Source organism: Dunckerocampus dactyliophorus, chromosome 12 (assembly GCF_027744805.1).
Source record: "Dunckerocampus dactyliophorus isolate RoL2022-P2 chromosome 12, RoL_Ddac_1.1, whole genome shotgun sequence".
NCBI classification, from domain to species: domain Eukaryota; kingdom Metazoa; phylum Chordata; class Actinopteri; order Syngnathiformes; family Syngnathidae; genus Dunckerocampus; species Dunckerocampus dactyliophorus.
The window spans coordinates 19080579-19101638 of record NC_072830.1 but is presented as its reverse complement, the minus strand read 5'-3'; the positions used below and the strand labels follow the sequence as shown (position 1 = coordinate 19101638).

The 21060-nt window shown below is 41.4% G+C and overlaps 2 protein-coding genes across 6 annotated transcripts in view; both read right to left on the bottom strand.

Moving 5' to 3' along the window:
• Nucleotides 1–7172, bottom strand: part of lrrc75a (leucine rich repeat containing 75A) — a 29296-nt gene extending 22124 nt beyond the window's left edge. For 3 of the 4 annotated variants that reach the window (XR_008573155.1, XR_008573156.1, XM_054794299.1), the window contains exon 1: nucleotides 5428–7172. Coding sequence is in view for 2 of the 4 variants with exons in the window: in XM_054794299.1 (XP_054650274.1) it covers nucleotides 5428–5676 (249 nt within the window). In the remaining 2 variants the exon portion in view is untranslated. The remainder of the gene's footprint in view (nucleotides 1–5427) is intronic. The other variant, XM_054794298.1, reaches the window with a different exon arrangement.
• A 383-nt stretch (nucleotides 7173–7555) lies between these two features.
• On the bottom strand, nucleotides 7556–19405 carry poldip2 (polymerase (DNA-directed), delta interacting protein 2). 2 transcript variants are annotated; one of them, XM_054794301.1, is made up of 11 exons: nucleotides 19215–19405; nucleotides 14281–14362; nucleotides 13925–14022; nucleotides 13721–13820; nucleotides 11275–11350; nucleotides 10509–10616; nucleotides 10222–10358; nucleotides 10095–10121; nucleotides 8685–8810; nucleotides 8306–8385; nucleotides 7556–8230 (listed from the first exon to the last, which is right to left on the bottom strand). In XM_054794301.1, the coding sequence occupies exons 1-11, from the start codon at nucleotides 19391–19393 to the stop codon at nucleotides 8116–8118; spliced, it is 1128 nt and encodes a 375-aa protein (XP_054650276.1). In that variant the 5' UTR covers nucleotides 19394–19405; the 3' UTR covers nucleotides 7556–8115. The 2 variants fall into 2 exon arrangements, with proteins under 2 accessions (XP_054650276.1, XP_054650277.1); XM_054794302.1 differs by having other exon boundaries at nucleotides 14281–14356.
• Between the last annotated feature and the right edge of the window lie 1655 nt (nucleotides 19406–21060).

The window sequence follows — 21060 nt, the reverse complement described above, 5'->3', positions numbered from 1 at the left end:
TACAGTGGAACACATTTAGGTGGACATCCTTTGGATTGACATAAGTGGTTGTTAATAAAATTAATTATTGGTTTTATTTGATTTCATTATTATTTTATATTTTTTAATTATAATATTTAGGGCTGTCAACAGAAATTTTCTTTTTAACAGCACTATTTTTTTGGATACATGATTAACGTGTGCATGTCCTGTTTGACCCTCGGCCCACACCGTACTTTGAGGAAACGCAGCGGTAGATGTGGAGCCACAAGTTGGAAGAAATATTAAGCAGAACTGGACAAAGAAAAGGGTATTTTGAATGGTTTAGTTTATTTATATCTACTGTCGCTGTGAGTTGAGTTGTCACGGAGTACGTCCACTGCCAGAGAGAAATAAGAAGGTACGGGAGCACTACCAGTATTTTTTTATATATACAGTGGTACCTTGGCATACGAGTGTCCCAATTCATGAGTGTTTCTTAGATGCTAGCTGTCTCTCGGCTGAGTTTTTGCTTTGAACTGCAACACATCAGCATATGTTGTGTTTTCATCATGCTGGTATGCTGGTCACCAGCACCAGCATACCAGCATGGTCCACCAGCATAGACCAGTGTGGTGCACCAGCATAGACCAGCACTGACCAGCATAGACCAACAAGGTCCACCAGCTAAACCAGCACCAAATCAGCATAGACCAGCACCAACCAGCATCATTTCCACCATTTCCAGGCAGGCATAGCCGAGGACAGCTATTTTGTCACTGTGACCAAGTGAAATCTGCAAAGTAGGCAAATATATATACATTTTTTACAATTATCAGTAATGGTAAATGGTCTTTCACTTGTACAGGTACAGTGCTTTTCCACCTCTAAGGCACTCAAAGCGCTTTGACACTGCTAGCATACTTACTGCTAGCAACTGGGGGTTGAGTATTTGCCCAGGGACACTTCGACAAGATTACAGCAGGACGGAGTATCGAACCCACAACCTTCAGGTTGGGACCTGAGCCATGCCACCCCTGAAATATAAATATTATATATGTTTTAAGGCTGTAAAACCCCTCACCGTACACTATATACACTTTTCTCAGACAGGTATTAACATTGTATCACATTTCTCTCTTGTTTAAACACTCTCAAAGTTCACAGCCTACACGAAGGAGACTTATTGACAATGGTCTACAGCCAATCAGAACGCAAAACACAATAGGCGGGTGTTACCTTACCCAATCAGGACTGTTGTGGCTCTATACATACTGAGATGAAGTGGACACTTCTGGACAGGTCTTCAACTCTCACATGAGTATACGCCACCCTCTACTGGTAGCATTAGTGAATACAATAACAGACCCATGCAACAGAGCATAGATCACTAATACACCACAAGAACCCAGAACACAATGCACGTTCATACGCTGTTAAAAAAAAGTGCAAAATTGCACTTTAAAAAAAATCAACGAAAGATTGAATCCGTGAAAGGTGAACCGCGATATAGCGAGGGAGCACTGTATATCATTTTTTAATCGTATCTTAACCCGTGCATCTAGATGCGTATCGAATACCACAATGAGATTCACATCCATTTTTATTATTTATATAAACTTCTTCTTATCTGCGATTAATAACAATTAACTATGAGTTAACTATGGACAAAAGGCAATTCATTGCGATTAAAAATTTGAATTAATTGACAGCCCTAATAATAATATATAAATATGTGATAATACAGGTAAAACGTACAGCATACAGGTACCACTGTTAAAAAAGCCCAACATTTTTTATATGTTTATGCTACACTGGTATTGTTTTTCGTCAACCCTTGAGATGACGCGCTTTGTTCGGCTGTCCTTGAATGCATCATAGTTGTTTGCTGAGACGCAAACGTTTGTTTAGCTACATAAGCACTAGCTTTGGCAATCATTGATCACCATACATTATCATTCATTGGCGGTGAGCACCTATACTTTTTCTACTTCAAATGTGTTTCGTACGTATGTGAGGCATAGTTAGGGCTTAAACCTGGACTGTGTTGCAAGGAAACAATGGCAACTGAAGAGCGAAGGGGAGGGCTCTGGAGCTGAATCTGATCTCATAGTTGCAACACTCGCTTTTATTGCAAAAGTTGATCCAAAATCAGAGGAGAAGGTCAACATCAAGCCAGCAGGAGGGTTTGGAGGGGCGGGTTGAGTGAGCAGCGTGTGAAAAACAGACATTTTTACAGACATCTCAATTACTCCTGGTTTTTCGCCATTAAAGAGCACGCTCAAATACTTGTGGTGGCCGTGTACAACTCTTTAAGCAGAATATTAATAAAGACGTGTGCTGTAAACAAGACGCGATATTACGAGACTGACAGTATTGATTATCAAACAACAAATACAACATGCTTTAGTGTCTGAGTAAGTGCCTGTGTGTGTATGAGTGTATATGTGTGTGTGTGTGTGTGTGTGTGTGTGTGTGTGTGTGTGTGTTGGCAGTGAGCTAGGCAGCACCATGCTCTGAACTACTGTCAGCAATAGGAGAAGAGCTTCTCAGTCTCCTGCAGAAAAGGTATGACTCACTGACGTTTCTATGCCCCCTGATGCTCGGAGAGGCGCAGGAAATAAGGACAGCAGCTTTGGGTGAATGGCAAACACACAGTCATTATTTTAGGATTAGGGTATTTGTTCCCATGGAGATGTGTTTTCAAAATAAAGGTCGCCACATCAAAAATGACACTGTGCGAGTTTATTATTTTCAGTGTGTTAAGCGAAGGAGATTCACTGATATTTAAACTATTTCACCGGCAGCTGAGAATTTTCCATTAGTAATGTTGAATCCACGGCTTACCTATTTGGTAATTGAGGCGCCTATAAAAATGTCTATTTTTGACACACGGCTCACACCTCCTACTCCAAACCCTCCTGCTAGCTTGATGTTGACGTTCCCTTCTGATTTTGGATCAACATTTGCAATAAAAGTGACTGTTTAAGTGACTAATTATTAGATGACATTCGGCTCCAGAGCCCTACCCTTGTCTCTTCAATTGACATTGTTCTCTCACAGCACACTCAGGTTTAAGCCCTTAATATGCCTCACACACTTATTAAACACACTTAAGGTATAACAAGTATAGGTACTCACCACTCGTGAGTGATAGCGTATGATGATCCATGACTGTCAATGATAGAGCTACTGTAGCCAAACAAACATTTGCATCTCAACACACAACTATGGTGCGTTTAAAGACGTTTAAATCTCGAGGGTTGACAAAAAACATTATCAGCGTTGCATAAATACATGAGATAATGTAAGATAATCCATGAACAGACGGAATCGGAGGCACGGTGTGCAAGTAAGATACTATACGTTTCACTTGTACGTCTCCCGGAAACTATGGTGCGTTCAACAACTGCTGAACAAAGTGCGATATCTCAAAGGCATAAAGACATAAGCATGTAAAAATCCACAAATTTGCGAGGCTGAATTGTGATGATAAATCTGTTTGTGTTCTTCATGCCATGTAGGAATATGTTATTTCAAACCAGAATGGTGAAAATTCAGTTATGCTATCAGTTAGCATGGTAGCACCAAGCAAGATACGCAGCACTGAGTACCGGAAGCACTAAGGCAGAGCCTATAGTGATTTTACATCACACCATGTAGGTATATGCTACGTTTCATGCGAGGAATTGCTCAAATGTTAACATGCTAACAGTTCGTATACTAGCAACAAGCAAGATAACATCAAGCACCGAATGCGCTACCTTTCTATGGTGATTTGACATCATGCCATGTAGGAATATCCTATTTCAAACCATGAGAAGGGAGAAAATAACTAACAGGCATGCTGCCTGTTAGCATGGCGGTATTTTCTTATTCTCTTCCACCACCACAATTGGGGCAGCTCAAATAATTCTTCGCCCAATGGTATATGTTATTTAACATGATAACAGGGCTCAAATCATAACATGCTAACAGTTCACCTACCGTTCACCTGCTGGAACCTATCAAGATAGCACAAAGTACGGAAAGTGTTCAGGTGGCTCAATATTGATATGACATTATGCTATGAGAAAGACAGAAATAAAGAGACTTTCTCGACCCAGAGGAAAATTCCCTGAGGGGCTACAGACGTATCTTTCAATGCTACTGACGTCCCTGATCAAACACGCTGTTTGCTCTACCCGGCGATGCGTAACGCAGCCCAACCTGATGATGTACATTCATTTTTGCTAGTTAGACCGCAGACAAACATAAGACCATCACACCTCAGATTGTTTTATTGTGAAACCGTGTCCCAGTCATTGGTGCTGGTGGTTCATAACAAACAAGAGCTCTCCTGGGGCGGGTCTACATTTAACGCTGGAGGTTCCCACATGAGCGGATGTTACGGTTGATGATCAGAGGGGAAGTGGTGTACGGATGCTCACTGTAGTTTCATTATAGTCCAGTGATGAAGGAGGCAACCTCCTCATTATCTACGAACAAAGCCGCTTCATGATTGATCAGCGTCTATGAGGGCTGCGCCGATTGTCATGGTAACCCCGGAACCAGTGATGAGTGACTCTCCTCTTTATTCATCCCTATCTTTACATCCCTCTGAGAAATAGTGCCACCCTTTTGCAATAGTTTTCTTCGTTGATTAATCTGTAGCTTGTTGTTTAGATTAATCAAGCAATTGGTTAGTTCCCACACGGACCAAATCAATATGAGCCAAACAGTAACATAATAGGTCTGCTTTCATGGATGACTATGGAAATTAATAAATATTCACATCTGAGAGGCTCAATCAGAGGATAGTTGCATTAAAAAAAAATTATACCGAATACCAAAACTGTTGTCGATTAATTGGATGATCAATTATCGATTCATTCATTAATTGTTGCAGCTCTACACCGAACCGTGGTTATGTTTTATCGTTACACCCCTGCTAGTTAGGAATGCTGAGATGAGGCTGTTTTTGTTGTATACTTTTAACATACAGTACAGTACCTTCACCTACTTTGGATTGTTTTTAGCTTATAGAATTTGAAAAAAAGGTTAAAAATCTCATTTGATTTTTATTTTGCTGTACGCTATATTTGTATTTTATTCAATTCATTAGAGAATCTCATTTTGCGTGGGTTTTTTCGTACGTTTTTAAAATTATTAAATCCGTTTACACAAAAGTTAAGCAGCTTTGTTTTGCATTTTGTTTCCTAACCATACCGAAAATTTACCAAACTGTGATTATAGCATACCATTACAACCCCTGCTAGTCATAATTGCTGAGCTAAGGCTGTTTTTGTTGAATATTTTAACATATTTTCAGCTACATTGGATTGTTATTAGCATATTTAATTAAAACATAAAATTTTGTTGCAATTGTATTCGTCTGTATGGCATTCTATGTTTTTAATTTGTAAATTTATTTCCATTTCTCTGCATGCGTCTTTGGTGAAAAAAGTTTGAGCTGAAGACAGACGTTACCTGTCTGAGTGTCCTCAGCATCTCGGTGGCCTCATCATGCTTGCCCTGCTTGGCCATCAGCATCATCTCCTGGATCATTCCGATGCGACGCTGGTAGGGCGGCGGGGTACCGCCACGGCTCAGCCTGTCCCCCGACTTCAGCATGAGGGACGCAAGCAGGTCCCCCCGTTCCTTGGTGGGGGTCCGCCTCCAGCTGTGCTGCGGACTGGCTCCTCCGGCATCCTGGCCCTTGGTCTGCTTGCCCCCCATAAAGACTGTGTGGTAAGAACAGGCCTGATCCCACTGTCATGCAGAGGCAGCCTTGATGAGCCACATCTGGACACTGGGTCCCTAATCACATGGATTATAACACGATGAAAACACAGTTTGTGCAGAGGACAACTTGCAGCTCATGTGGGGAAGAGGTCGCAGGATTCTGCCTGCAGCATGGCGGCTCAACACGCAGCAGCAGCCAAGACCGTCCCAAACACAACTTCAGCACACAAATATGCACCTTCACCGTGGAGGAGGGGGTCCTGTCCTTGTCCTGGAGAGGAGCGTGCAGCCTGGAGGTGACGCACAAAGCAGGGCATGGCAGTGTTTACGTCCTCCGATCACCGAAGACTGGCTGGTCTTCTGCTGTGTTTGTCTCCCATGTTGTCTCCCACGGTCTGCGAACGCCGCATATGGGAAGTTGAGCATCCAGCAGCCGTCACGGGAGAAGCGGCGGAAACCTTGCCGACCTTGATGGATGCCTGTATGGGCTGGGTAAGAATTATGGAGGACACCCTCTACTCGGCGACTGAACGCGAGCGCGACCCCCACCGCCTCCAGGCAGACAGCACCGCCAAGTTTGCACCAGGGGTAGGCGATACCGCGAGTGTTGCTATCGACCCGATACCAAGTGTCAGATGACAGGTGTCATCATGTCAATAAATGGCATCCCATCATGACATGTCAAGACAGGTGATCATTTTTACTTGAAATTGTTAAAGACTAAATGAGTTTATTTAAAATGTATATTTATTTTTTCTTTCATCTAAATAAACAAGGCGATTTTAGGTAAACGATAAAACGTATTTATGAAAAATGTATCAATATTAACAACACAACAAATACATCTGATTGTGAAAATAATGATTGAAAAAAACTGTAAACAAAAGTCGATCTCTATCACGCTGGTATCCATCCGATGTTGACGCTATCATTGGTGTCGACACTGTTATTTGGATCCGCCCTCCCCTAGTTTGCAGTTACGAACTCATTCCTTTTCGCAACAGAGGCGACTATCCAATCGTGCTTATGAAAATATTAGGATAATATTATAATTTAGAGGCAAAAAGTATGTGCAATCTGCGCTGATTTTACCAGGAATGTATCACCTTCTGTACGTTAGTGATTGTGTACGGGGGCATTGATATATTAGCAATTTATGTTGTAGCTAAAGTCGTAATTTCTTATAACGCCATTTCATGACTTCCTGTTCATGTCTCATCAATAGCTTGTCATTTAAACAGCTAGTGGGCGTGGCCGGACATGTTCTTTTTAATTAGCCTATGAGGGAGTTATGATAGATTAACTCTGCCTAGCAACAAGAAGCCATTGCTGTGTTCCATACTGACATTTAGCATTGTGTGTAAGTGCGTTTCAGTGTGGAGTCCGGCAAAATGAAGTCCACTGTCAGTATCCGGATGTCGCCCTCAACACACCTGCTACCAGCCTCAATAGTCGCCATATTGGCTACGTAACAGAAAAAGGAGGGACTTACTCGAGTGGGTTCAGTTCATTAAAAAAAGACACTCAAATGCTGCACTCAAAATGCTGTAAAGGTTGTGGCGACACCCGGTGGCAGCAAAATCCATTACAATGTTATACAAAACGTATCTGCATGCACAAAAGGTATTGGCAGTACGCATTTTTTAAAACATTTATTTCTTTGCTATTAATTACATTCCTATTTACAGTATTTCAACCGTAGGAGTCGTTTCAAAACAAAAGTTCGTGTATTTGTTGGGAGTCAAACAGTTGGCCTTGTGTGTTTTGTTTGTCTCGCACACGCACTCTGCATTTAAGTCTTCTGGAAGCTTTCCGATGCCTCTGGTGTTATTTCGAGACAAAACAAAGCACCTGATCACTGGCTGTTGGTGTGATTCACAGTTAGAGATCGACATTTATATACTTTATTAATAGTCTTCAATCAATGACTCAGTTTACTCACACACTTGACAAGGAAAGAAATGCCACAGGGGGCAACAACTTAACAGGAATTGTGTGTGTTTTCCCATTCGCACCAACTTAGTTTTAAGGATTACAGTTTGCTTTTTTTTTTTTTTGGTACACTTTTTAACGGTTAAAACTGTTAAATAATATAAAGCACAAGCAGAAGTCAAACCAATTTCCTGGTTAAGACCAGGAGGGGTTAGGCGTAACTCAAAGGAACTGTGCAGTTAAGTGGAAAACGTGAACATTCTACTTTTCCCAAGCAAACCCACGTGAAGTCGCTGCAAGACAATTTGCTGCATTTGCAAAAACAACCTGGTCAATGTTTTTGCAATTTATATGAATATGAATCCTGACCTGCTCTGCTCTGGGACATCACTTCCTCTTCCCCCCCAACAGGCCGCTATATTTAGTTGTGTACACTCATAAAAGGAAAGATGACTTTTTTTGATACTGAGGCAAGGATAGGCGGGAGGCCTGCACTTGTAGTTAGAATGTGTAGCCTGCCGGGGGAGCTTTGTCATCTTTGTTGCTCTCCAGGGAGAAAGGAGGAATGCGGACGTCGAAGCAGGAGCCATCCGTCCTCTCGATACGAAATGTTCCCCTAAACATAAACCACAGAGGGGTGTGTTCAGCAAATGTATGGACACTTGCTGTGTTGTGTTTGTGAGAAACCTACCACATGTGACCACTGGGGGACTGCAGAGAGACATGGCTGCTATACTGAAATGCTGGCTGCTCTTTAGACAACACCGGCTCCTGTGATCACACACACACACACACACACACACACACACACACACACACACACACAAGTTGTTTCCACACAATGACATGCTCTGGTTTGGTTGTCTGTGAGTAACAACATGTACAATGGAAACCGCTTATGTCCACAGCCCTCAGACTGGCTGACCAACATCGACTTAAACGGACACTTTTTCAACAGAAGACCCCGGTGACCGGGACTTGTTGAGTTGGTTGACATAGGTGGGTTGTCAACATGAGCGGGTTCCACAGTATATGCTTGGATTTGTATGTCAAAGTGCGAGTGTGCTGACCCTTCCCACCACCCCACGTCCTCGGACCGTCTCCAGGGTGCCAGACAGACTGAAGATCCTCCAGTGTCTCTCTCTTAGCTGAACAACCTCATTTCCCAAGTTCTCCAAACGGATGCAGTACCGCCACTTGCAGGACACAGCACACAGTTGATACATGTGACTATACAGTATGGGATTTTGTAAGTTTACCACCTTACAAAAACATGAACCCAGAATTTATGGGAGCTTTATTGTAACCGATGATCCCCTACCAACCAGCAAGTATTCTGACCCCCACAGATCAGTTATGTGCCCATGAAGCACACAAATTAGTCCTGTCCCTTTAAGAAGGTATTTCTAAGCTCAACTCGTTGTGTGGATAAAACAGTCAAACCTGCCCATCACTATGGGCAAGACCAAAGATCTGTCAAGGAACTCAGGGACAAGACTGTAGACCTGCACCAGACTGGAATGGGCTGGAAGACCATCAGCAAGAAGCTTGGTGAGAAAGAGACAACTACTGGCGCAATAATTAGGAAATGAATATGATGTGGTCAGATAAGACCACAACCGAGCTCTTTGGCATCAACTCAAATCACTGCGTTTGGAGGCAGAGAAATGCTGAATATCTGTCCAAGAACACCATCCCTACTGTCAAACACAGCGGTGGAGAGTTTTCTTTGCGACTGTTTCTCTGATAAGCGTAAATGAAGACATCATTCAGAATCTTGCATGAGAACTTCACAATACTGAAGATGGATCATGTGTGGTTCTTCCAGCGGGACAATGACCCAAAACATACAGCAATACCAAAATGGAAAACCCTGGTGACCAACCACAAGAAACATCTGACCAATGTGCTTGCCAACAAGCGTTTCTCCACCAAGTACTACACCACCTTTTGTGTGGGTATCAAATACTTATTTCCCCTCAATCAAATACAAATTAATAACCTTTATTTAATTTAAAAATATATATGTCTGTTACAATAAAGCTCCCATAAAAATTCTGGACAGTTCATATCTTTGTCAGGGCGTTAACTACTTCATACTTATTGTCCCCCATTAGAAAAAAAAAAATTGGAACTATCACAGGAAACTTTAAAACAGCTGTACAATTAATCTAAAAAATAGATATAGTGACTGGTTGTCGTGTTGTAAGTGTGTAGCCCTCACATTAGCTGATTCATAATGAACAAACTCCATTCCAACTAAATATAGTGGAGACTAACACCATACATTCCATGATGTTGCCGTTTCAGTAAATGCTTCCTGTTTTGTACGTTCGTCTGTTAGATACATTTGATTTTTTACACATTTTCTGTAAAAGGTGAAAGGCTCAGAAGTATAACTTTTCAGCTAACCCCAACTGCACAAGAACTGCCTAGGCCTGTGTACGTCAACTTGCTTCAAATTAGTTTCTTGTACTCACCCAGTACACATGGGAGTTTTGGCCCTCCTGAATAAAGACAGAGAATCACAGTTATACCAGCATGGCAACACAACATGATGAGGGCTCAGTGGTAGCACCTGAGCAAGAACATAAGTTCATTATTTACCCTCATGCCCATGTAGAAAGGGATGACGGTGACACGGATGTTCTCCGTGGTCTCCCTGTGGACGTCAGAGAGCTCCAACCAGGGGTGGTTCTTTTCCTGCCATGCTTTCAGGGTGTCCCTGGCTACGAATGGAGGTGCTAAGGTAGACACAGAACAATAAGGCATGTTCAGAAATGTCACAGAGTCACAGAAAAGATATGACCAGGCTCCAATAATTACAAAAAACACAAGAAAGCAAAGAGAGGAAAAAGGGACCGCAATCTTGGGGAAGAATGAGGCATGCTTACATTTGGTAGGGTTGTACATGAGGAAGCGCTCGAACAGCTCGTGCTGGATGGGGATCTGCTCTGCAGAGTTGTAAGGCAGGATGTCTTCATGGCTCACATAATCCAGACCTGATAGAAAAAGACAAACACAACTATGACCGGGAATTATTTTAGCTGCTACAGTGGTTCCCGTTTATGCCGGCATCCCTCCGACTGGCGGACTTGTGTCGGCGTACGTGGTTGTCGACATAAATGAAAATAGCCATTGCTTGCACATTTACTTGTGACGGGCCAGAAACATAAGGAGAATGGGTGATAATAAAGGCTTTTTTAACCTACGGCAGTTTGTTGGCATAATTTTCCTCCAGTGGTACAAAATTTAAATGGGATGAAAGAATGCCTGAGAATGCCTGAGTTCCTTATTGCCCCTCCAACCCTTCTTCCTTTCATTTATTTCGACATAATCAGAAAGCAACAATAATGACGTTAATATTACAACAACACGTCGACACAAACAGATCGATTATTCATAGAAATGACCCCTTTGGCTCCCTGTCGAACAACTTAAGCGGGTACTTTTCAGTAATAAGAACACGGTTGACTAGAACTCAGTAAGTCGATCGACTTGGTTGGTCGTCAACACAAAGTGGTGCTGTGCTCACTGATACAATGTGAACAATGTGTCTTGATCTGTTCGGAGGAATGTTGAGTCAGACTTTCATATCTAGCACTGCTTCTAAGTAGAAACTGATCAGCACACAGCAGACAAAAATCAGAGATGTCATACCGGGTATGGCGTACAGTGCTCTGCTGTCATCATGGTTGGCCAGAAATGTCACTGCCTCCGTCTGGGACCGTTGAGACTGTCAAATGAAACATGAAACATTTGTTCTTACAAACTAAAACCACTTAGTATGATCAGAAAGACATACGCTGATAAAAACTGCGTGGGACATAAAAGTCAACTTAAAAACAGTGGCGAATATGTTTCTTATTCAATAATACACGGATTAAGGACAGAAGGATCAGTAGGTCTTGCATTTATCCACCATAATACAGCACCCAGTGAGGCAGAAGAAAGCGGGAATGGTAGCAATGCAATTTCCAAATCATATGTTTACTACACACTGCATTCCAAATTATGATGCAAATATTGTATTGTATGTACTTTATTTATCCCACAGCGGGGAAATTTACTTGTTACAGCAGCAAGACAAGTAAAGAGAACAGTGTAAAGAAAGCATAGTGTCTACAACATGGTTCAGGTGGTGCAGGTGTTGTAGAGCCTGACAGCGGTCGGTATGAAGGACCTGCGGAACCTCTCCTTCTTACACCAATAGGATTTCCATATCATAGACACACATTACATTGTTTTTCTACGACCGAGGGGTTCGTGCAGATAAAGGCAAAATGAGGGCAGTTTCTGCCAGGCAAATTCAAATTAAGCGAGAAACTGCTAAAAAGTCATTGTAAAGCAGCAAACGGGTATTTGAAGCTTCTGGTGCCTCTTGAATCTCACAAACCTCAGCGTGTAGGATCCTCCAGAGGCTTGCAGTTGAGTACAAATCTATTATTCAGCCACTTCGAACCAATACTCACAAGCAGAAATGGTTGCAATGGGCCCAGAAATACATGAAGATTAATTTTAAAACAGTGAGTGCCATGCAACCCTGGATGGTGCCCATTGATGAGGTTGGTTGGTGGACGTCCACCATGTCCCAACAAGGTTGCAACGTTAGCAAGGAGGTGGCGGAGTCATGTTTAGGGCCGGAATCATAGGTTTGACAGGTGGTAGCCCCTTTATGGTCACTGAAGGTGTGAAAATGACCTTGGTAACATACATATAATTTCTGACTGACCACTTTTTTCTGCATGACAGTCTGTTTTGTACTCTGCTGCGACGTCTTTTTTGACGTTGACATTGCTCCCGCTCCTTGCTAACTTTGTTAGCGGGTTATGACATGATGCTATTGTGATCATGTGGGCTCTGTCTAGGCGCTGCTGGTTAAAAGTGCTGGGGAGGAGTCTGGAATAGACCGCTTGTATTGGAGTGCTGATATCGGACATTTTAGATGCGGACTGATATAACCAGACACAGTACTCCCTTGTTTATCGCGTTTAATTGGTTTCAGACCCAACCGTGATAAGTAAATTTCCGCAACGTAGTACTCCTTATTTATAAATTGATTGTTTTCGTAGTTAGAGCATAGAAAACCTATTTACAAATATCTATATACGTTTTGTAACTTTATTCGAGCTCTTTAGACATGAAACAACATCCCTATAGTCACCTTTACACTTGTATTACCCAATATAGTAGACAAAATAAGAGTACATAAGCCATTTAAGAGATAAATAAGACTCATACTCGTGTGTGTTGCTGTAAAATATGCTCCGGTGTTGGACAGGAAGTGACGTTAAGGGTTCAGAGTTGATTTTTAAGTTTGGAGTGGGTTACAGCCGCAACAGTAGCCCGTCTTATGGATTACTGTGCCTGTTGTAGGATAATTCAAACATGCAATAAAAGCCTGTTGTTCGGCGATCAAGTCTGTTGCTTCTCTGTGTCACTGGACAGCACACTGACATTACTGACACCTAGTGACCAGTGTAGAATACTACACATCATCCCAGCATCTTTCGAATGCATTATATTTGTATTTTAGTTCATGTAGCCTTTTTTATACTTGAAAATACTTAATTGAGGTCAAAAATACGTAATATTTGCTTCAATATGCATACTGTGCGACTAATATATTTTGAAAAACCATGACACAATGAAGCCGTGAAATTCAAAGCGCAAAGTGTCAAGGGATTACTGTACTTGTTTGCGTTTTTTTGTGCTGATCTCAGACCGATAGCAGATATCAATATCAGATCGGGACACCTCTACATAAAATGCACCTCTTTTATAAAAAGAAAGCGTGGGTCAGGCAAAAAAAGATTTACTCTTTTGATAAAGTGCAGCTACGGCTCCACCTGACAAGTTGAAAAATTGCAAAGTGAGTGCTGCCCATACATTGGAAAATGCAGGGGAAAAAGATTTTAATGAGCATGTGAGGGGATAAGCCTCTACAATGTGATCTATCGCTTTTTGCTCACATACACACGGGATCCAGAGGAGGCTCTGTGCAATTTTAACATGCGTCAACAACTGTGCTTAGATGTGATTTGTTTGTAATGTTTGCAACATTCACCACTAGATATCAGTACATGCCACAAATATAGTGACTTACAATGTGAGGGCAGTCTCTGGTATCGATCAGAACTTGGTAGTATGTGTGCGTCTTGCCCTTTACTTCCTTCGAGCCATGGGCACCAGGGTGTTCAGGTTTGCTGGGAATTAAAAAAAAAAACAAAACAGTTGTTTTACACTGGAGCCAAAAGCTGCCTAAACCTTCAAACTATGTGGTCAACCGCCAACTAGAAAGGGCGTTTACCTGTCAGACATTGCGGGTGTGATGTCTCGGTCGTAGAGTCGAGCGTGCCATGGGAACAAGACAATACCTCTGTAGCCAAACACGCTGTGGAGAAATAGCTGTGGAGAAGACAACACAGAAACACAGGCAAAACCACACAGACGGTTGCACAGAAGGTGTAAATAGGCATGAATTACATTATTTTGATCACATCACATGCACACTGAAATGTCTTAAAGTCGCAATGCTAAGCTCAATTATGAAAACATCACAGCAAACCGTGCAAACACTAGACTGTGGTCCAAGTATGTAAAGAGTGACGTATATTGTGTTAGCTCAACCAGATGTCTGTGCATGGAAGTGCGGTAACTGATTACCTGTCCCGTTTCATATTTGCCATGCTGCTTCAGAGCCTCAAATACCCCAACGGTCTCCAGAATCTTCCCTTCGGGCCTGTTCCTGCCAAATACAGGCAACATCAAGCAGTGTTTCCCACGCATTCATTCATTTGTGGAAGCCCGCCACCAGCTAATATTGACCACCACACATTGATTTGCCGCTACCTATTAAGAATTCTCCATGTTAATGTGGAGACTATTATTTTAAAAACTTTTACTTTGAAAGCATCGCTTCCATTTACGGTTTTGTGTGTGTGTGTGTTGCATTCGGTAACGCTATTCTCTGAATCGCTTTCTATCGGTGCAGAAGTCACTGCCAATGTGTTTGACACTTCTTGAATGCTGAGAAGTGAGACTTCTTAAAAAAAAAAAAAAAAAAAAAAAAATCCCAAATTGACTGTAATTTAATGTTTTCTGTGACAGTTCCCATTGATAATGAATGGGGAATTTATTTGGCACCCCCTACTGGTGGAAAATCATTTTCCATTTTCCATTAGTGAAACATTCTGATGACTTTTCTAAAAATTCTATATTTTCTGTGACATTTTTCCCATTGAAAGGGAATGGATTTATTTATTATAGCATGTAACCACCTACCCTATTGATGTTATTCTACAGGACTGTAAAGCCTGCTTCCTCATAACCTAAATCACAACTTTGACAAGATTGCATACAACACTTCTGGAAAAAAAAAATTCATTAGATCTTTCATCCCCCCCACACACACTTAAGGGTACAGTGGTATGAAAAAGTATCTGAACCTTTTGGAATTTCTCACATTTCTGCATAAAATCACCATCAAATGTGATCTGATATTTGTCAAAATCACACAGATGAAAAAACTGTGTCTGCTTTAACTAAAACCACCCAAACATTTCTAGGTTTTCATATTTTAATGAGGAAGGCATGCAAACAATGACAGAAGGGGGAGGAATAGGTAACTGAACCCTCACATTTAATATTTTGTGGCCCCCCCTTTGGCAGCAATAACTTCAACCAGACACTTCCTGTAGCTGCAGATCAGTCTGGCACATCGATCAGGACTAACCTTGGCCCATTCTTTTCTACAAAACTGCTTTAGTTCAGTCAGATTCCTGGGATGTCTGGCATGAATCGCTGCCTTGAGGTCATGCCACAGCATCTCAATGGGGTTCAAGTGTGGACTTTGACTTGGCCACTTCAGAACGTGTATTTTGTTCTTCTGAAACCATTCTGAAGTTGATTTACTTCTGTGTTTTGGATCATTGTCTTGTTGCAGCATCCATCCTCTTTTTAGCTTCCACTGTCTGACAGACGCCCTCAGGTTTTCCTGCAAAACATCCTGATAAACTTTTGAATTCATTTTTCCATGAATGATTGCAAGTTGTCCAGGCCCTGAGGCAGCAAAACAGCCCCTAACCATGACGCACCCTCCACCATGCTTCACGGTGGGGATGAGGTGTTGATGTTTGTGAGCTGTTCCATTTTTCCATCCAAACATGACGTTGTGTGTTCCTCCCAAACAATTCAACTTTGGTTTCATCAGTCCACAAAATATTTTGCCAAAACTTCTGTGGAGTGTCCAAGTGCCTTTTTGCGAACATTAAACGGGCAACAATGTTTTTTTTTTTAGACAGCAGTGGCTTGATCCGTGGAGTCCTCCCATGAACACCATTCTTGGCCATTGTTTTACATATAGTTGATGTGTGCACAGAGATATTGGACTGTGCCAGTGATTTCTGTAAGTCTTTAGCAGGCACTCTAGGGTTCTTTTTTACCTCTCTGAGGATTCTGCGCTGAACTCTTGGCGTCATCTTTGGTGGACGGCCACTCCTTGGTAGAGAAGCAACGTTGCCAAACTCTCTCCATTTGTAGACAACTTCTCTGACTGTCGATTGATGAACATCCAGACTTTTAGAGATGGTTTTGTATCCTTTCCCAGCTTTATACAAATCGACAATTCTTGATCGCAGGTCTTCAGACAGCTCTTTTGAGCGAGCCATGGTGCACATCAGACAATGCTTTGCATCAAGACAATTCTTACCAATTCTGTGTGTTTTATAGTGGGCAGGGCAGCTTTAAACCACTCATCAGTGATTGGGCACACACCTGACTTGAATTGTTTGGTGAAAATTGGTTTCAATTGCTCTTTAAGTCTCCTTAGGCAGAGGGTTCAGTTACTTATTCCTCCCCCTTTTGTCATTGTTTGCATGCTATCCTCATTAAAATATAAAAACCTAGAAATGTTTGGGTGGTTTTAGTTAAAGCAGACACAGTTTTTTCATCTGTGTGATTTTGACAAAGATCAGATCACATTTGATGGTGATTTTATGCAGAAATGTGAGAAATTCCAAAAGGTTCAGATACTTTTTCATATCACTGTACATAGCAGCGGAGACAACAGCAACTGGTCACTTTGAATAAAAAAAATAAAATAAAATAAACAGGAATACTTCTGTTCCCTGCAAAGCTAATCTTTCAAAACAGATATGAAGAGCAATTTAGATAAGTAGCAATTTAATATTATACTGTTTTGGTTTAAGGATATTTTCATATCAAAGGTTAATACTACACAAACATAAAAAGGCACACAACATGATTTTCAAGAAGAACAGGTTGAAAACCAGAGCCAGAGAAGCACCTGTCAAGCACTCATTTACTGCACCATATTGTACATTACAGCTGACTTGGCATGATTCAATGGAGAAACGCTAAACCCATGTAGTTTCTGCGTGCTGAAGCAATGACAGCAAAATGGATTTTACTAAGGGGTTTCACGAGACGAGACACGAGGTTGGGTCTACGAGAACGAGACGAGAAAAAGTACAATGAAAAACTTTAAAAATATGACAATATATTGCAATCTACTAATGTAATTTCTACTACGTTACACTCTTCTGCACTCTGTGTATGCTACCGGCCCCGCCTCCGCCCATCAAGACAGAGACTGCAGGTTTTCCATTCGTGGCACAGCGCCACGACAAAATAAACACTGCCACACCTTAATGAGGGTTTTTTTAAAACTTGAAAACAACGTTAAGTAATGTATTGTATGAATGGATATATATGCGATATAGATACATAGATAGCTTATTATTTAAGCACATATTGATCACAATTAGTTTGAAAACAATTTAAAATATCATTAAAAATGTTTCACTTTGCTTTTTTTTTTGATAAACATGCACCGAAATCGCCTGTCTGCCCTGTTGGCGCTTGCACATGTACTGTATGACCAGATAGACTTGGTTTCTTATTATCAAGAGAATGAAAATTAGTAAAATGTGTAGCCAGCTTGTCGCAGGCTAATCCTATCTATGCCAGCGTGTGCTCACATTTCAATCTCATTCGACTTTCTCATCTTTGGTTACACGAACTGCCTATCTGGCAGCAGCTCGCTAGCTCATTTTCATCCCACGGGCGACCTACAAGTGCTATCACGTTCATGGGATACATGCTAAATTGCTTATTAATTTTTTTTTTTAAATAAGTTTTTGCACCCTTTTTCACATCGCTGTAGTATGAAAAAGTGTTTGCCCCCTTTCTGATTTCTTATTGTTTTGCATGTTTGTCACTTACATGTTTAAGCTCATCCAATCAATTTAAATATGAGTGAATGACAACACAACTGAACACAAAATGCAGTTTTTCAAATGACTTTTTTTGTTGTTTTTTTTTAATTAGGAGAGGAAAAAAAATCCAAACCTACATGGCCCTGTGTGAAAAAGTGATTGCCCCCTAAACGTAACAACTGGTTGGGCCACCCTTAGCAACAACTGCAATCAAGCATATGCGATAACTTGCAATGCGTCTCTTACAGTGCTGTGAAGGAATTTTGGCCCACTCATCTTTGCAGTATTGTAAGTCAGCCAAGCATGTAAGTCAGCAGTATGACTCGAGGATGAAAACAGAAGCGATAAAAAAAACAAACTTTGTTAGATACTCGCATCCCTCCATGCGGCAACACGCTGCACACTGATGTAAAATGAATGTTGAATTTATCAGGATAGGCAAGTTAGCACTTATTCTCATGAAGTTAGCATGTCAGTTTCTGTCACTTCGGCTGCGTACATAGTTCCTGAAAGCACAAATTTTGATTACGTCGTTGCCCACTTACCGGAAATGGCGATCCGATCACAATATTTATCCGTTTCAGCTTCTTAACTTTTTGATGGTGAATTGCAAGCACTCGAGTTAGTCCAGTGGTTCTCAATTCTTTCCTGTCATGCCCCCACAAGGGGACAGATATGTTTTCATGTTTTCATAACTGATAATATGAAACTGATAATATATATTATTTATCTTTACTGTACAGACTGAACTTGGAAGTGAACCCAGTAAAACACAACAAAATGGAGAGCTGTGAAGCATACAAGTGTATTCAAGAGTCGAATTACATGATGAGTAAGACATATTTGTACATGTTGGCAGGTTTGCACTAACACTGAAAGTACTCCCTGCCCCTCACTACGTCCCCTCCAGGGGGAAGAAGCATTGGCTAGTCCCACCTACCGCTGCGTAGCCACGATGGCGATAAGTTGAACTCCGTCCACTCACCATTTAGGGCGTTTTGAGTGCAACATCCGGGTACTGACGGCGCATTGCATTTTCACGTACTATTCCACGTGAACGCACTTATGTACTGGAAATGTTAAGTGTTAGTACGCGAATTGAAACACACATCACAAATGGGACGACCAATGCCAACTCTATCCTGGCAATTGCATTGCAATAATCCATGACGCCACAGGACAGCGTCACCATTTTTTTTAATATAACTTACAGATACATGTTTGCAAACTTAGCCGAGAGTCTGGATACTACTTTGACTTGAGCATAATATGACGAGTTCCCACTGTGCTATCAACTCCTGCATAGCTAAAGCTTTTAGCTTGTTAGCATTGACAGGTGAGGACACTGCATGTGTAGCTTACCGTGACGACATAAACCTTCTCTGTTGAGCCACACCGTACATTCCACAGACTCGGCATTCTAACAGTGGTCTGCACAAGTCGAACCTGCTGTCAGCGACACTTAATATTCTATGTGCCTGTTTCTTGTTGTATTTACTGAGAGTGGTCAACAATCCCCTGCGTAGCGCACAGGCAGCCATCTTGGTGGTGACACGCTGCTACGCACGGTCAAATGGGTATCAATGCTGCATTCAAGGACAATATATAGTACGAACAATTACGGGGACCACTATGAAAACGAGCAGAAATGTCTTTTTTGCTGTCATGAGACATGTCGTAACAGCGTTGTTTCTTAAAAAGTTTATTTTCATCCTACTGTGTGCAGAGCACTTTTTACTGGAGGTTGCGGAGCCCTTTGTTGTAATTTACAATTAACCCCATCCTGTATCATGCCAAAAGTGAGCTAAAACTTTAAATATTTAAAATGCGAGATTGCCTATGTGTTTTATCATTGGTGTGTTGGGTAACTGATTCAAGTTTTTATTTCGTTTTGTTGTTTTTGGCGAAAGCACATTGAGTGTTCACACTTTTACGGGAAACATTGAAGGCATCGAACATTCACGTGAACTGAGGCACGGAATACGTAATGAATGTTTTACATTTTAATGTAAATATATTTTACACAGGTGAGCGTGTGAGATGTCACGGGATAAACAACGTGGCAACTAACACAAAATGAATTACTTTATTATTTTCTGTAAACCGTGTAAAACCAAATGTCACTGGAGCACATACCGCGCATGCGTACTTTGGCTGCCATCTTTGGTCATGGTTTATTTGTTTAGGACGGTCTTAACAAGTCGTCACATAATTACACTTGCACAATTCATCATATCAAAGTCTATTTAATTCTACCACCTCTCCATGTCTATTAATTTATTCTCACCATGTGTTTAACATGTTGACACTTAATTGTTGACACATAATTCATGTGTTTGACATTTTATCATTGAAATTGTGTTCACTTTCTGTGTTAGGTGACCATCTTCTAATATGGGCAGAAAGGAAAATGTATGCGGAAGACCTTTGGAAAGGGTGTCCGAATTTGCAAAAAAAAAAAGAAAATGTAAAAAAAGTAATAAATGTGATGCGCTGTACTGCTGGAAGAGAATGCGGAGAGAGCTGCAACTCACTTCAAAGAGTTTATGTTGCACTAATACGATCTGTGTGTTGGATTATGGGAGTGTGCCTTATCGGTCAGCAGCTAAAACTCAGTTAGGGAAGCTGCCATCCAGGTAGAGACTGGAGAAATACCAGTGGAGATAAGGAAGAGGCAACTGATGGCTTATTATTTTGTGAATTTGAGGGGACATAGAGCCAATCACCCAACAAGAGAAGTATTACAGGAAAGCTGGGAGAAGGGGAAGAGCACCAGTGAGTATTTTGCCAAAATAGGTAATAAAATAGCAAAGGAGCTGGAAACAGAAGTACAAATAAGCCCACTTTTGGTGTACCCTGAAGAGGTTTCCGTGTGGCAGTAGTGAGGCAGTGACTGCAGCCAAGACACTACTGAAAGGGGGCGCTAATGCACCAAAGTGTTGGATTCCAACCGCCATAAAACCGAAGAAGAAGAACATGTTACTCTTCACAGTGGTGTTGCCCAAGGACTCTACAGTTAAAAGCTTTCGATGATCGACATAAACTTCCGTATTATGCCTTGCGCTGGTTTGGCCACCATGATGGTGAGCAGAATCCAGAAACATTGCATTGTAAACATGTTCTCGGCACACTGCTCAGCCATTAATTGCTCTCATAGACCAAAAGACCAGATGTGTCATTTTTTAAATTCCCCAAAGACAGGCATGTG

Coding starts and splice junctions, on each gene's coding strand:
- poldip2 (XM_054794301.1), bottom strand. CDS start 19,393: ATGGCTGCCTGTGCGCTACGCAGGGGATTGTTGACCACTCTCAGTAAA. Junction 11,351..13,720: donor CCAGAGACTGCCCTCACATT/GTAAGTCACTAT, acceptor TTCATTTGACAG/TCTCAACGGTCCCAGACGGA. Junction 10,359..10,508: donor CATGTACAACCCTACCAAAT/GTAAGCATGCCT, acceptor TGTCTACCTTAG/CACCTCCATTCGTAGCCAGG.